This window comes from Lineus longissimus, chromosome 6 (genome assembly GCF_910592395.1).
Source record: "Lineus longissimus chromosome 6, tnLinLong1.2, whole genome shotgun sequence".
Taxonomy (NCBI): Eukaryota; Metazoa; Nemertea; class Pilidiophora; order Heteronemertea; family Lineidae; genus Lineus; species Lineus longissimus.
Window position 1 is genome coordinate 13,769,585 of NC_088313.1, and position 14,331 is coordinate 13,783,915.

The following is a 14,331-nucleotide window of genomic DNA, read 5'->3' on the forward strand; positions in this document are numbered from 1 at the left end:
ACCGCAATGACTATTGATCACAAATTAAGTACACATGTACCCCTTGGTCAGGTGATCTTAGGTACCGAAGTTTGGTGCGATCTGATTTGCCGTTTGGCCTCCAGGGAGGGGGCCAAATCAAAAATTCTTCAAAATGCTATTATTCCTTAATTACTTGCCCGATTGGCACCAATTTTATATCATAGGTACATCTAATTCTAACAACCATTCAATGTGTCACTTGGGTCTTTTTTGATTTGACCTACTTTTCAAGGTCACAGAGGTCAAATGTACTGTAAATTGGCCATTTTGGGAAATTCTAATTGCTTGGACCTACATCAAACCTAACACTACATGACACAATACCATGCTCTTCATTTTACAGGTCTTATGGAATCCGACCTCTTGGAAAAAGTCGGACAATGTCGGAGAAATGTCGGATAAACCAGGAAAAAGTTAGAGAAACCGTAGTGTCGGCTACGCTTCGTTTTGGTCTACATTTTAGCCCTACCCTCGCGGTTTCGGTGAGACTACCAACACGTCCAGTTCTGTATAAATTCCCTTGACACAGTTTGTGCGATTTCAAAAAAGAGACTGAAAAAGTAGGAATCTACCTGAACAGTAACTACGACTGAAACAGATAAATTTCGTAATGACAAAAACCTGTATATTGGAAAACAGCATATTCCCATTTCCCCAAAAATCAAATAGTTGCAAAAAATGAACCTTGCTTGTTAAATTAACATAATTAAATCACATACAATTGCACTCTTCTCAGCAAGTCGTGGTATCAGCTATAATAATAGACCGTACTCAGCATCACACCCAAGTACCGTTACCATCAAGTGTCTGCCGTTTTAAGGAAACCACATTTAGCATTTCACATTATATTTGGCGTCAAGTCCGAGTAAAAATTTTCATCTTTTCCATTCAACATGTCCAAAGTTTTCACAGTTTTCATCCGAATAAATCTACGCATTCTGCAAAATAAACTCTGATGATATTAAAACTTTGCCTCAGATCCAGCATGGCCACCGAAATCCAAAATGGGCTCTTTATTACGGGGACTCTGGTTTGTGATAAACACATTGTCTCGAATGCCCGTGAGAGAGTATATTCGCATTCCTGCCTTGTTGGGTCCGGAATATAGGCCTACATGTCAGGTTATAAATCTCTATATATGAACCATCAAGCACGTTATGTGGAATAGTATCAATCGGTCAAGACCAACCAAGATACATGTAATGCGGAAGGTAATAAAGGGATCGAGACCCGATTGTGTACTTTTATAATTACATGTATGTGATGCCAACATGTAGCACCCTTTTTATCATAATAGGAACATTTTGTACATGTACTTTGCCCCCGGAACGTTGTCACGAATATCAAGGTTTACTTAAAACGTTGCTTACATTGCAACATAAAACATTTTCTGCTGTTTATTTTTTCAAGATCTACCTTTGATATCACACAGAACTTGAACAAATCGTGCACACCTCACCCTTGCGTGGAAAACCACAGTGGCTCGGAAAAAGTGCCGGCCAAGTCAAGTGTGCCCACTGCTCACATCTTCGAAGCATCTTCTATCTTTCTTGGCGACCTTGGAACAGGTAATCATCATAAACAGACGGAAATTGTGATGACTTCCGTCTATCAGGATAGAGGACAGGTGCACTTTACTGTCAACTGCGACATGAACATGCTATGCTGTTCACATATCAACGTCAGATCGTGCCTCATCATCCAGTGAAGTGAAGATGTTGTATATCATTGCTATAAAACCAGCCCTTAAAGGACCATTGGCATTATCAAGGGTAATATTACCCAGCTGTCGGCTGCCCAGTCACCTCCTATTCTAAGTAGTTTCCATCAACAAACTGCAGAAAAAAAGGAAAAATTCAAAATCTGACTGAAGGATCACGCTTTTCCGATGTTGAATCCGATTTGACCCGATCGAGTTAGCTCTCCAAGCGTCGATCCTTTCCTTGTGGAACGATGCACTAGTAAGGCGCTTCCTCGAGCCATGGATCTACCCTGTGACGTCTTGGTGCTGATATCGATTTTTTGATGGCGCTTGATAACTCCCCCCCCCCCCCCCCATGACTGCGACGATAATGGAAATGACGATGCGTCATTATAGCGGGGTGACGTGAACTCGGATCTTGGCGTGCACTCACGTGGGGAAAAGGTATTTCGCACAAGGACGTGCGCGTACTGAAAATAAGGGATTACGCGTTTTTCTACTGTCAAAGAGCTGAAGCAAAACTGGAAAAGCATCAAACACTTCAGAAAATAGTTTACTGATGAACCAGAAGAAGTTATAACAGCCGACCATTCCTTTAAATGACTTCCTAATTAAGTAGCGCTATTCAACGTCAGATCATGAGGAAGTACATAATGCCGCTTACGTCACTTAATTATTTGTCCAACAGGCGTATTTCATGCCAGTAAGAAAACAACTTGTAATACGCTGCTCACCAGATCGTCGAATTTTTTCATCGGACCAACTCGTGGTGTAACTGAGTCTTGTTCGATTCCCGATATGCACACGTTTCTTCTCGACAATCACCAATCCACCCCACCCTGTAATTATCGTTCCGTAATCGTAAGGTTTCATATGACAAAGAAAGCCCTGCTGCAAAACAGAAATTGCAATTTTTTTCATACTGCACATTTTGATAACAGGGAAACAGCAAAAATGATATGATCGGGTGTAAATCATTCGCAGTTGACATTTAACGAGGTGTATCGAGTTTTAGTGATTTTTTTTCTCGGTGAGTTTGATGTATCATGGAGTAGTTTAAATAAACTCAATAACTCTATGGATGATTCATTTGATTTCTCTTGAGCATCGAGCGGTAGTATTTATCAGATAGCAAAACATGATATCCACTCACTGCACGGAAAACTATAATCGAGATATAGACTTACATCGCGATATACACATATCAATTTCATGCTACGATGATCATGATTTTGTAGTGAATGGAAATGCATTGAAAGCAATGCATTTCCAAGCAATGCATTTCCATTACAAAACCATGACCTTGCAGCATCAATGGGCACATGCTACAGCGGTACAGGGGTGGTTCCGCATAAAAATCAAGAGGGTTTGAAACGAAAGAGTACAATTATCGTGCAGAATGCCCTGTGGACTGTAGACCAAAACCTTGTATTGTGGACTTTCCGCGTATGTATCATCTGGGACTCACAGATCTAAAACATGGCTTAATTCCGAATACTCTTGACAGCTTCTTATTTGAACAAATACGATATAAAGTGATATGTTCCCGGGGTTTTCCGTCCCATGACAGTTATAAACGCTAATTGGCTTCGCGATGACGTCGTTGTTGCTTTGAACGAATTTCCACTTGAACCGCGGCACCGCGGCCGTCTTCGATCGTTGGCGCGGACGGCATTCCTTGCGGATTCCTAGTTTTCTAGATTCCTTAAGAGCCACATGGCCTGACGATTGTGCACTGATGCACGCAACGCCCTTCACTTTGACACAGCTTCAGCGTTTATTAGCAAATGGCTCTAATTTCCGTAACAACTCGTCATACAAAAAGTACATTCACTGAAAATGACGGGTCAATAATTCCACTGATTTATTGAGAGATTGGACCGAGCTGTATGCTGAACAACATGCATTCATCAGGCGCATAGCTAGTATTAATGCGCCCATTCGAACTCGATAATGCTATCTTGTGGTACTGTGATAATTAATGATGGCTATCCAACTGATGTGACAGAATTGGGCGTCTGACAGCAATGGAAGTCTCACTGCGTTAAATTTAAAGGCATTTGATGTTCAAGTTCATTGTATTTTATTGGTATTTTGGTATTCTGGTGCGAATATCTGGTGGTTATCACAGTATGTTATTGCTGATGAATCACCGCATCACCTGCTATTGATCTGAAGTCGAAGTACAGGTTGATGCACCAAACAACTGTTGTCCGTCGACAGTAAGTTCACATAGAAACCAAGGTCGTTTGTTTCATTCACTGCGTCTCATTGGAACTACACTAAAAGCGAAATAATGGCCTTATAATGACCATGAAAGTAATACGCCTGCATGTACGACACACTACCATCATTATCGACCCCTCATATCGGCAAGGAGTCTTCGCTTTCGTACGGCTAGCGGCAGATCACCCAGAGCCACCATGGGTATCATTAGTGATTTTACAGATGCCGTCTACAGATAAATTATACCCTAATGCAGTGTTGTTATTCTTTTGACGCTTGTGCCGTAATTAGAGGTTGACCTGCCGATGTTCGGCTGCACATGGCGTCCCAGGCAGTCTTAACGACACAAGCTACCGCCATTAGTGTCTGCTTTAAAGAGCAAAGATCAGGTTGAGAACCATCAGTGCCTGCCTTTAAGCAAGGGGACTGGAAAGCTTGAGAGCAATAAGAATTAAGATACATCAATGACTGCCTTAAATATCAAGGAGACTGTGAGCCACCAGCGCCTGCATTAAATAGCAAGGATTTAAAGTAACATCAGTGACTGCCTCGATGAATAGCAAAGAGAGTGGCAACCACAAGTGCCTGCCTTAAATAGCAAGGGGGCCGGGGACCACCAGTGTCTACCTTAAATTAAGAGCAAGGAGGTTAAGAAATATCGGTGGCTACCTCAAATAGCAAAGAGACTTGGAACCGCCAGTCGCTGCCGTATATAGCAAGTGCCAGCATTAAAGCCACCAGTAGCTGTTTTAAAAGGCTAGGAAAATGTGAGCCACCAGCACCTGCTGTAAATAGCAAGCAAGGAAACTGTGAGCCACCAGCGTCTGCCCTTAATAGCAAGGTCAAGGAGACTGGGAACCACCAAGGAGGTTAAGAACCATCTGTGCCTGCCTAAAGTAGCGATGGGACTTGGAACCACCAGTCCCTGTCTTAAATAGCAAAGAAACTGGGAACCACCAGTGCCTGCTTTAAATAGCGAGGGGACTTTGAACCATCAGTACTTGCCTTAAATAACGAAGAAGCTGGGAACTATCCGAGCTTACCTCAAAGAGCAAAGAATCTTATTTTCCTTCGTGCGATAGGTCGTCATTGCCACCAAGGGAGCCATCAGTTCCTCAACAGATGCCGTTCATTTCCGTTCTTTGAATAGAGCGCATATGAGTTTTAACACTAATGTCACGTGATATTATTGATCGATATTGAAGGAAAATAAGACGGCAGGGTTTGTGTTAGATAAGAAACAACTCGATCTATCAATCTTCGGGGACAATGGACGTGGATTCTTTCTTGTTTCAAGGATAGAGTCGCATTCGCTCTTAGAAATATTGGTCTTCTCGACCCCAATCGGGTTCCCAATAGCCACATACAATATTGGAATATAAATGCCCTAGTTTTTCCGGGGTTCTTCATAGGCACATTTATATCACTCGTCACAGTTTTCCAGAACACTTTAAAGGGCTTTTCATGTGTCTGAAAAAAAGCCTTTAAAGTTTTCTCAATGACAATTCGGATTGTTTTTTCCTTGCCGAAAAAAGGCATTTCACGCTCTGAGAAAAAAACGTTATGGTTATCGAGAAAACTAATTAATAATGGTGAGAAAGTCCCCATGAACCCTGTTAAATCTGAATTTCAATTAAGCATGCAGGTCCATTCATCGAGTCTTAAAGAAGAAACTGAAATGCTCTTAAAAAAGTCGGGAGACGCCTTCTACACATTATACATGTTATAGGAGAGTCAGTGATGTATAGTACATTTACAAAGTTCACCGATCGTGGACATTCGAGTTCCAAAACCTGCCTATAATGACCGCCTTGACAGATCGATTGCATTGGTAAGCTAATTTCATTTCCATCTCGTCTATCCTATTTTCAGAAATTTACTGAGAGTTGCCCTGAAGAAAGTATAATCACACCTTCATCAAATCCTATTCTCATATTCACGTCTGCGAACTAAACATTCGTGACAAACTTGAATGCATCAACCGCCGTCTTTGTTCAGGCTCAGAGGCTTAAAACGAGAGTGAAACGGCGCAGGAAGCAGCGTCAAACCCCCTGAGCATATGCATGGGCAAGATGGGTAAGCTAGTAAGATGAAATGGGATGGAAGGATTCGAGTATTCTACAAAAGCTCCTTGAGTACTTGAAAAGACTATTGAGGCAAAGCTTCTTCTGAGACTCAGTGGGGACGCTATCGTGCTAGTCATGCTTGGTTGGGCGAGGTACGGATACGATGTGGAGCCCCGATTTGGGAGGGGAGATGAGATAGCGAGTCTTGTATCACAAGCCACTGAGGCGAAGTTAGTGATCTGTCGCCTCATCAGGAGGTGTCTCCATTCACGTCTAGGATATAATCTCGGGGGAACTTACGAGGGTAGTGCAGATATGAGATTGGAGGGCTCGTTCCCTGACCCTCGACCTTATCAAGGATGTATAATTTATCTGTGTCTTTGTTTCATTAAATGATACAGTTCCCTTTTCCTGGTTACATTACATTTGCTGTAGAACCTTCATCGACCCTTGTTATTTTTCCTCCCACGTTTCCATTAAGATATTAAAGTAGATTTTGTCACTATCTTTTAGCAATTCTAGCCAGACAGACGAAAATACTTTGTTTATTACATTTCTTCTTTTCAGTTTAATTTCCCTGAGGCCCAATCAAAACATGTTTCGAGACATCACTGGTTAATATATAAGTGTCGACGGCGCGCTGATTGAGGAGAAAAAGATACTATTGAGAACCAGTTGTTTTCGTTCGCTGCAGTCTTCGAAAATACAAAAATCGAATTGCGTGATGCCATACGAATGTGGAAAAACAAGTTGATGGAGTGAGATAGTACGCCCACACAAGAATAAACACTGCTTCAGCATGTCGTTTTAATTATAGCGAACTCGAAAAAGTCCTGACGTATCTGACGCATCTTCTTATGCGAAGGTGCACTTGGCGTACAATAAATAGTCTGAGAGCGCCTCAATTATTCAACCCCAGGCAAATGACGTCCGGGCAGTTACTACCCACTCCTCAAAAAGCTATAATTGATTTGGTCGTGAGATAGTTGGAGACATGTTGATAGGATTTAAATAACCCCCAACTTTTTTTCGCTCCACTTTTTGGCAAAATGTGTTACTAATGATTGGGCTCAATCACTTAACAACACAAAGGCCAAGTCAGCATCTACTCATGTAAGTCGTGAAAATTGTACGCGGAGACGCGGTGAGAATTCGAACATGACGAAATAAACCCTCCAATAGCGTTCTCCAAAGTAGACGGTATATTCGAGCATATTCTCTCAGTCGGTATCAGTTTCCATGTACACTTATTTCGATCGCGTACTCGCACTAAAAATGACCGCGACCACATATTCATATTCACAAATGAGGATAATATCACAAAATCCTATGTCGTTTGAAATACAACAGTGTCAACCAAAATGTTTCAGTGTATCAATTTGACCGGGTGACCAGAAGCCCTAAATGTCTTATTTGTATTAAAGTGGTCGATTCGAGGCCATTTGTGATCAGAGGCTATGGCGGCCAATTCAAGCAGGTACTGAACGACGTCATCAGTAAATAGCGTTCCGGTCCTGCGCAAAGAGGATGAAAACATCAGATGAAAATGGATGTCTCGGTGGATAAATGTATTGGCTCACCTTGATACAAAACAATAGAAACCTTGCTCTCCTTTTCTATTTTCTAGTGTTCTAGTTCTAGAGGCTATAATGATGTAGGAATTACTAATACTATGCGTGGCCTAACTATATGCATGTCGTCATTTCCTCCAAATGGTAAACACGTATTTTAAAAGGTATACCGATACTTTTGTCCTTCTTGAATATTATCAAGACTAGAATTAAATGTTTCCACTTCAGTTTTGGACAGAAGAGCCTTCTGTGAAGAAAGAAAAAACAGTAAAGTTTTACTTGTCTTCATTTCAGACCACCAAATGTTGCTTTCCTTGACCTCATGTCACATAGGATTATATCGCTTCTGACGAGAAATGATTTAGACATTCCTTAAGCCACTTTATTGATTTGTTAAACAGATCACTCATTTAGGACAACATGGGAATTTATCAGAAAGCTCGTAATCCGCCAACAGAACGCGCCGGATTTTCACCAGCTAATTCATACAGCTAGAAATATCCCTAAAGGTTCTTAGCATCTTGAAGGAATCGTGCCACGCATATCCTCCAAATGAATGATCGTACTGTAAACTGCTACATTTTCTAGGGTGTTTTATTTCCGTGGACTTTGGGGCTACCATTAGGAAACCGAGAAAACATAAATGTTATGCCCGAAATTTTGTGTCAAAATGTTATGTCGCTATTCGGTCTCTGAGTAGCGGTCACCCACGGGATGCATGCGTACTAAGTTTGAGATCAGTAGTTTCAGCGGTAACAAACGTGCCACCCATGTCTAATGCCGACGGACGCTGCGTTACTACAAAGGCTCTAACAAAAAAAAACTTGATTGTAGACAGAATTGCCAACTGTTTTCAAAATTGGCTATTCTTTGGAAAGTTCTTCCCGATGCACTTTCTGAGAGTACAAACCTTTTGTATATGTTATTATCTATGTATTTACGTGTACATGTAGAAACACATTCGTTTTTTTTCTCAAAAGAGCTGGAATCCCAAGGGTAAACTCAGGCGAAATTCATGACATTTCAAAGTCGACACAACAACGCATAGATATATGCCACCAATGACAAATAAATCGTAGTAAATAAATACAGCAATTACCCGACATATATTTTTGTAACATTTTAGATTTTCCTATACGTGATTCGGAATTGATCTGGCATTCAAAACTAAAGGTGCTCGGGGACAAATCATTAAATATAATCATACATTGCAGCTTATAGTTCATGGTCAACAAAGCCAATAATATGTCTCACAAAACAAGGATGATACGTACGGTATCGAATGAGCACTGTAAATTTTTATTCAATTGATCAATCTTGGTTATTGGTAAAAGCATTTTTTTTTGTTTATCCGAATGTGACCTTTAAAGCGCCGCGATTTAAATCGAATTCGAAGGTACAGGCGATTATAATCGCTGTTGCAGCATGAGGATCCCTCGTCTGCGGTAAAACCGGTAATCGCTGGGTTTGATATGCGAATGACCAGGCACACGGACGATTGTCGTCGCATGCGATTTAAAATCGCAGGTCACAGGTTTCTCGCAACACCTAAGAAGAGCTACGAACGACGAAATACGATGTATGTTAGTGTCCTTTCTCGACGACTTCAGATTTCTTCTACACCACTTTCGTATAGAAGATGATTTACGAGTGTCGTGTAGTAGCGCATGACTCACCATGACAGATGTTCGTCTTTCGTCGTTCGTGGGGGTTGCTAAACCTTCCTATTGTCGCTTTGGTGGCAGCTTACTCAAAAGAAAATAACGGCTACCGATACTAAACATAGCACAGAGAAGTTTTGTTTTTGTTAAGATATGATATTAGAAATGGTTGTTCATTTCATGAGATTGTACAACATCATACTACGTACATTTAAAGATACGAATACCTTAATCATTCAATGTTTACTTTTATATGTAAAAACCGTTCCTGGTGTAATATACTGTGTGGTTAGTCAGCCGTCAGATACATGATAATCAAAGGGTGCAATCTTCCCAAACGTTGGACATGTTAGATATAAGAGTTTGGAAGTATCCAAAGCTGGCATGGCTGGTCCTTTTATTAGTGGTGACACTAGGATGAACGAATTTTAATTTATATGAAAATAGCTGGTGTAATATACTGTGTATGACAACCTGATGAAATCCATCGGATGGCATCATCTGCTGGCATGCCTAAGGATATCAGGGAAACCATCTGCTCATACAATGTGTCTTTACTTTGTTCACAATCCGCGTACTGGCTGTATTATAGAACGAAATGTTTAATCAATACTTGCATAGCTTTCTGTCTGGCGTTCGTGGAAAAAGTTACTAGAAATTTAATAAAATGTGGCGATGAGAGGTATACAGGGGAACTAATGAATGGATCATCAATAGAATTCTTCAATCATTCTTTAAATAATTTAATGAGGGTTTTATCGCATTCTGTGGCTTTAATGACTATATTTCATCACAATTAGGATTTTTTTTTAGTTATTAGGGCAACATGATGGATGTCGGTGCAATTTCAAAGGTGGTACATGATGCAGCGGAAAGCACAACACCATCTACTCCTACATGTTGTACATATTACGTATTGTACCATATAGGATTACCTTATCTACGCTTCTAGGCTTGATGTGTGTATATCTTTCTCAAACCCCTTGTGAACATCTTGCATCAAAGCATCAAACAGCCGAAACCCATTTTAAGCCGTTTTATTCCTTTAAATTTACCTCCATTCCATAATGTCCGATTCAATTCAAAATATTTGGACGCAACAGTTAGAAACAACGAATTTAACAGAATACAATATTTTCAATGTCGACACAGTTTCCTCTGGATACATATTTGATATTTTGCTCTATGCCCTGGGGGTAAATGTCCAGGGGGGTAGAAGTCCGGGGGTAAATGTCCAGGGGGTAAGAGGCTGGGGGTAATTTCCAAGGGGTAAATGTCCGGGGAGTAATTATTTGGGGTAAATGTCCTAGACCCATGCAACACACATACTTCATGGATTCAAGTCACTTAACATGGCAGCTGAATCATCTCATCACTTTGCAATATACGATTGTAGGCCTACTTGTTTTTCAATTGCGAACACCTGGCTCGAGAGCGAACACGCCTAAATCTGAATTGTATCAATTTTGTATGGTTGATTGTTCGGTTGGGGGATATTATACATGCAGTAAGATTTTGCAATGATTAATCTAATACCTGAAAACTCTGCAACATCTTAGAGAAATTGACTTGGCATTTATTTCGCAAATATCTCGGTAAACTGTTAACACTTTAAGTAACATGGCACCTGGCGAACACGTTACCGAGATTGTTATCGACAATGTTGACAGTGCACACACAGCTTACTGAATGGACATTGTCCTAGATATTTTCAGTAACAGTTCACATGATATGGGCCATTTGTGATTAACTAGAAAGGAACTTTATCTGCCATTTGTTAGGTAACACATGTGAAATCTGAAACGCGTGGAAACGCAGATTCCAGTGCTCTAAATGTATATTGCCGTGTACATCAGATCTAATGTAAACGTGTGTACAGACGTGACTTCAGTGCTACTCAAATCCTAAGACAAGTGTCAGCAGAACAATTGATTGCATGACGACCTCATGAAAGTAGTACGATTCGGAAAACAATACTAATGGCTGCGGTAAATGGCCAGAAGAAAGCCGGATGTGGCTGGTAGTAACCCGGCATACTACCTTTGTCCTGTCAGTGACGGTACATGTATATATGTGGATCAATAGGTTTTGCATGTTTTTGTTGGCGTCAAACGCTGCCGTCTACCTTTTTTGATCTAGTGTTCGGATCACTCCAAGCATTTGAAAAAAGGTCTACTACGCCGTTAATTATCATGTGCCACAGGTTAATAGACATGAACATTGCCGTGGTGAAGTTATTAGGGAGTTTTCGCAATGGCCCCGAAAAGTAAACCTGAACGCCGTCTATCACATGTACAGTGCTCGACATCGTTATCAGGAGGTCCAACAATGAGATAGGGGTTCACGTTGGCGTGTCGAGGGTTTTTCGAAAACTCCCTACACGCAAATTACCCGAACTACAGTTAATTTATAGTATTTGAATATATCGGACTATACAACGGCATAGTTATATTTACAACATTGGATATTTTCGAATTCAAATTCTCTTTTCATATTTTTGAACGAATTGAGTTGGCCTTTAAAGGATTTGATAAATCAGTCAAAATATCTCCCTACCTTTTGGCTGTTGTTGCTTTCTGTGTGCTCCAACTCTGCATGTTGTTTCGTCGAATTCATCCGAGAATGGCTCCTGCCTGACGTAATAGAGGGAGACCTCTCCCTGAACTCCGCACCGTGAAGTTGGGGACTAGGTCCTTCCACCGTATCGGCCCGCTTCCTTTCACGCATCCTACCGCGGTTATGCTCCCCTAACCTGCTACGTCCTTCCGAATAAAATCTCTTAAGGAATCTTGAACGATTGGAACTACCTCGGAAACATTGATCTTTACCTTGGCGGCACAGACGATTCTGAGTACTCCTTAAAACACGTCTTTGCTCATGTAATAATCCTGGAAAAAGATCACACGGGGCTACACCATATCTGTTGCGGATCTTAACCTTACCGCCATATTCGATCAGAATACGGGCACATTCCCAACTCTCAAATGCCTTACAGGCAGCTAGGTGCAGAGGTGTGCAACCGTGTTGATCCTGAAGATTCGGGTCTGCGCCATACTTGAGCAGCAGGCGCAGTATCACGAGATTCCCATTGGCTACTGCTAAAAACAATGGCGGTAACAATATCAGCTCATCCAGAGAGTAGTTGTGGGTGAAACTGAACACGTGGTTCTGTAATCCTCGCGAGAGGTCGAAATCGGACACACTACGACAACTAGAGTTATCCTCGAAAGATTTCCTCGGGCTGAAACTGTATGTAGAGGGGAAACGCACTCCAAACGGACTCGTCGGCGTCGGTTCATCGATGTTAAATTTTACATCCCGGCGCTCCTTGCTCGGAGTCCGATGCAGAAGAGCGTGTTTGGGATCGCCGCTGAATATCCCAGGCTCGTTTGGGTCTATTCCATAGCGTAGGAGAAGCTTTATGACATCGATGGCTACATGTTGCACAGCGACGTGGAGCGCGTTACGGAAGATAATGGGTACATCAGGCTCTGTGAGGAAGCTCTCTCGTCGATCAAACCTATCGATTAAAGTCTGACTCTTTCGTAACAGAATCTCGACATCCTGGCTTGCATGACTCGCGCGGCAGCTACGAGAATCACAACTACTGCGTTTATCGAGAACAGTACTATGCAGATTTACTGAAAATTTCCCGTGGTGTACCTCAAGGAATTTCTTGACAACAATGACATCATTCTCCCGGACTCCTCGTTCGAGTTGATCACCTTCGTTTGTCAAATCAAAAAGGGAAGACGCGATGCTAGAAGTCCTGCGATAGAAACCTACAGAGTTGTAATTTAGCGGAAGATTGTACCCGTATCCTGGTACAGAGAGGCTGGACTGTGAAGTTGGAAATGATGTCACTTCCGGTACGAGTAGGAAGTCCACTTTCGTTGGACTCAAGAGTGGTGTGCACTCCCTCGGACTCGTTGTATCCTCGGGCCTCTGGGACGGACTAGAAGAGTACTCCCCGATGAACAGGGACGCCGAGTTTTGCGATACCGACCGCTTGATCATCGTGACGTTCGAAATCTCGCACCCATCTAAAAGTATAAGAATAATCCGAACATTAAAAACATGTTAGACCGGATATGATGTCGATATGAGAAAAAAACAGTAGGTCGATAGTCATAATGAGATGAATTACAAGAAGATACTTGAATATGGTAAGCTGGAAAATAAGTTTGATTCTTAAAGATGAAAGTGACTGATGATGTGTAAATATTACGAAGGAAGTAGGATTAACCACACATGCAATACCTGGTGGAGATAAAAACATACTTTCAAAAATTACGACATAATAATGATAATAGAGGACACGAGGGTCTTTTGATGCCGTGGAGTTTGGCATACACTGCCGTATTTTCGATTTTAGTCGAACTTGAAGAAACAAAAAGAACATTTTGATTTTCAAGTTGATCTCATGGAACGACATTGTACTGTTTTGGTCTCAGGCTTCAAGGAAACCCTACGAAAGATGCATTCAGAATTGTGTTAGTTCCAAGAACCGGGGAAAAAAGCGCCTCGCACGTCATGTAACTGTTACACTGATGCACAGGAAAATGCACAGGGAGCACAAAAACCGGAATAAACAGAATTAAAACATCTTTTTCATTCAGTTGTTTTTTGTTGTTCAAGCTACAATCATGCATCCTGACAATATCAGGGCATTTTACTTGATACATACTTACTCCCTCGGAAACATGCGTACGGAGAAGTTGTGTTGTCGGCCCTGTTTGCAAGAGGATGTATGCGTACGGAGAAGTCGTGTTGTCGGCCCCGTTTGCAAGAGGATGACAATCATGCTGCACACGTCGTGTCTGCTTAATCCTTGTTTGTTCCTCTTCTGCTGTGAGATATGTCCCATCGTCATCCTTACCCTCAAACCCGTCAAAATGTCTTTTAGAAGTTCTTATGTCCTTAAGATGACCCCTAATTTCCACACAGAAGGTGTGAATAAAGTCAACTTGACCTTTTTTGAACCTTACACGACCAGGTTAACGAAATGCATTAGTTAAGTGTTGCCGAGTACCAAGGGGTTTTCATAGCAAAGCAACACTCCTCCATATAATCATCATATACAT

At 41.5% G+C, this 14,331-nt stretch overlaps 1 protein-coding gene across 5 annotated transcripts in view; it reads right to left on the minus strand.

Moving 5' to 3' along the window:
• LOC135489776 (1-phosphatidylinositol 4,5-bisphosphate phosphodiesterase epsilon-1-like) overlaps positions 1 to 13,823 on the minus strand; it is a 117,438-nt gene extending 103,615 nt beyond the window's left edge. For all 5 annotated transcript variants that reach the window (XR_010447223.1, XM_064775309.1, XM_064775306.1 and 2 more), the window contains exon 1: positions 11,804 to 13,823. Coding sequence is in view for 4 of the 5 variants with exons in the window: in XM_064775309.1 (XP_064631379.1) it covers positions 11,804 to 13,264 (1,461 nt within the window). In the remaining variant the exon portion in view is untranslated. The remainder of the gene's footprint in view (positions 1 to 11,803) is intronic.
• Between the last annotated feature and the right edge of the window lie 508 nt (positions 13,824 to 14,331).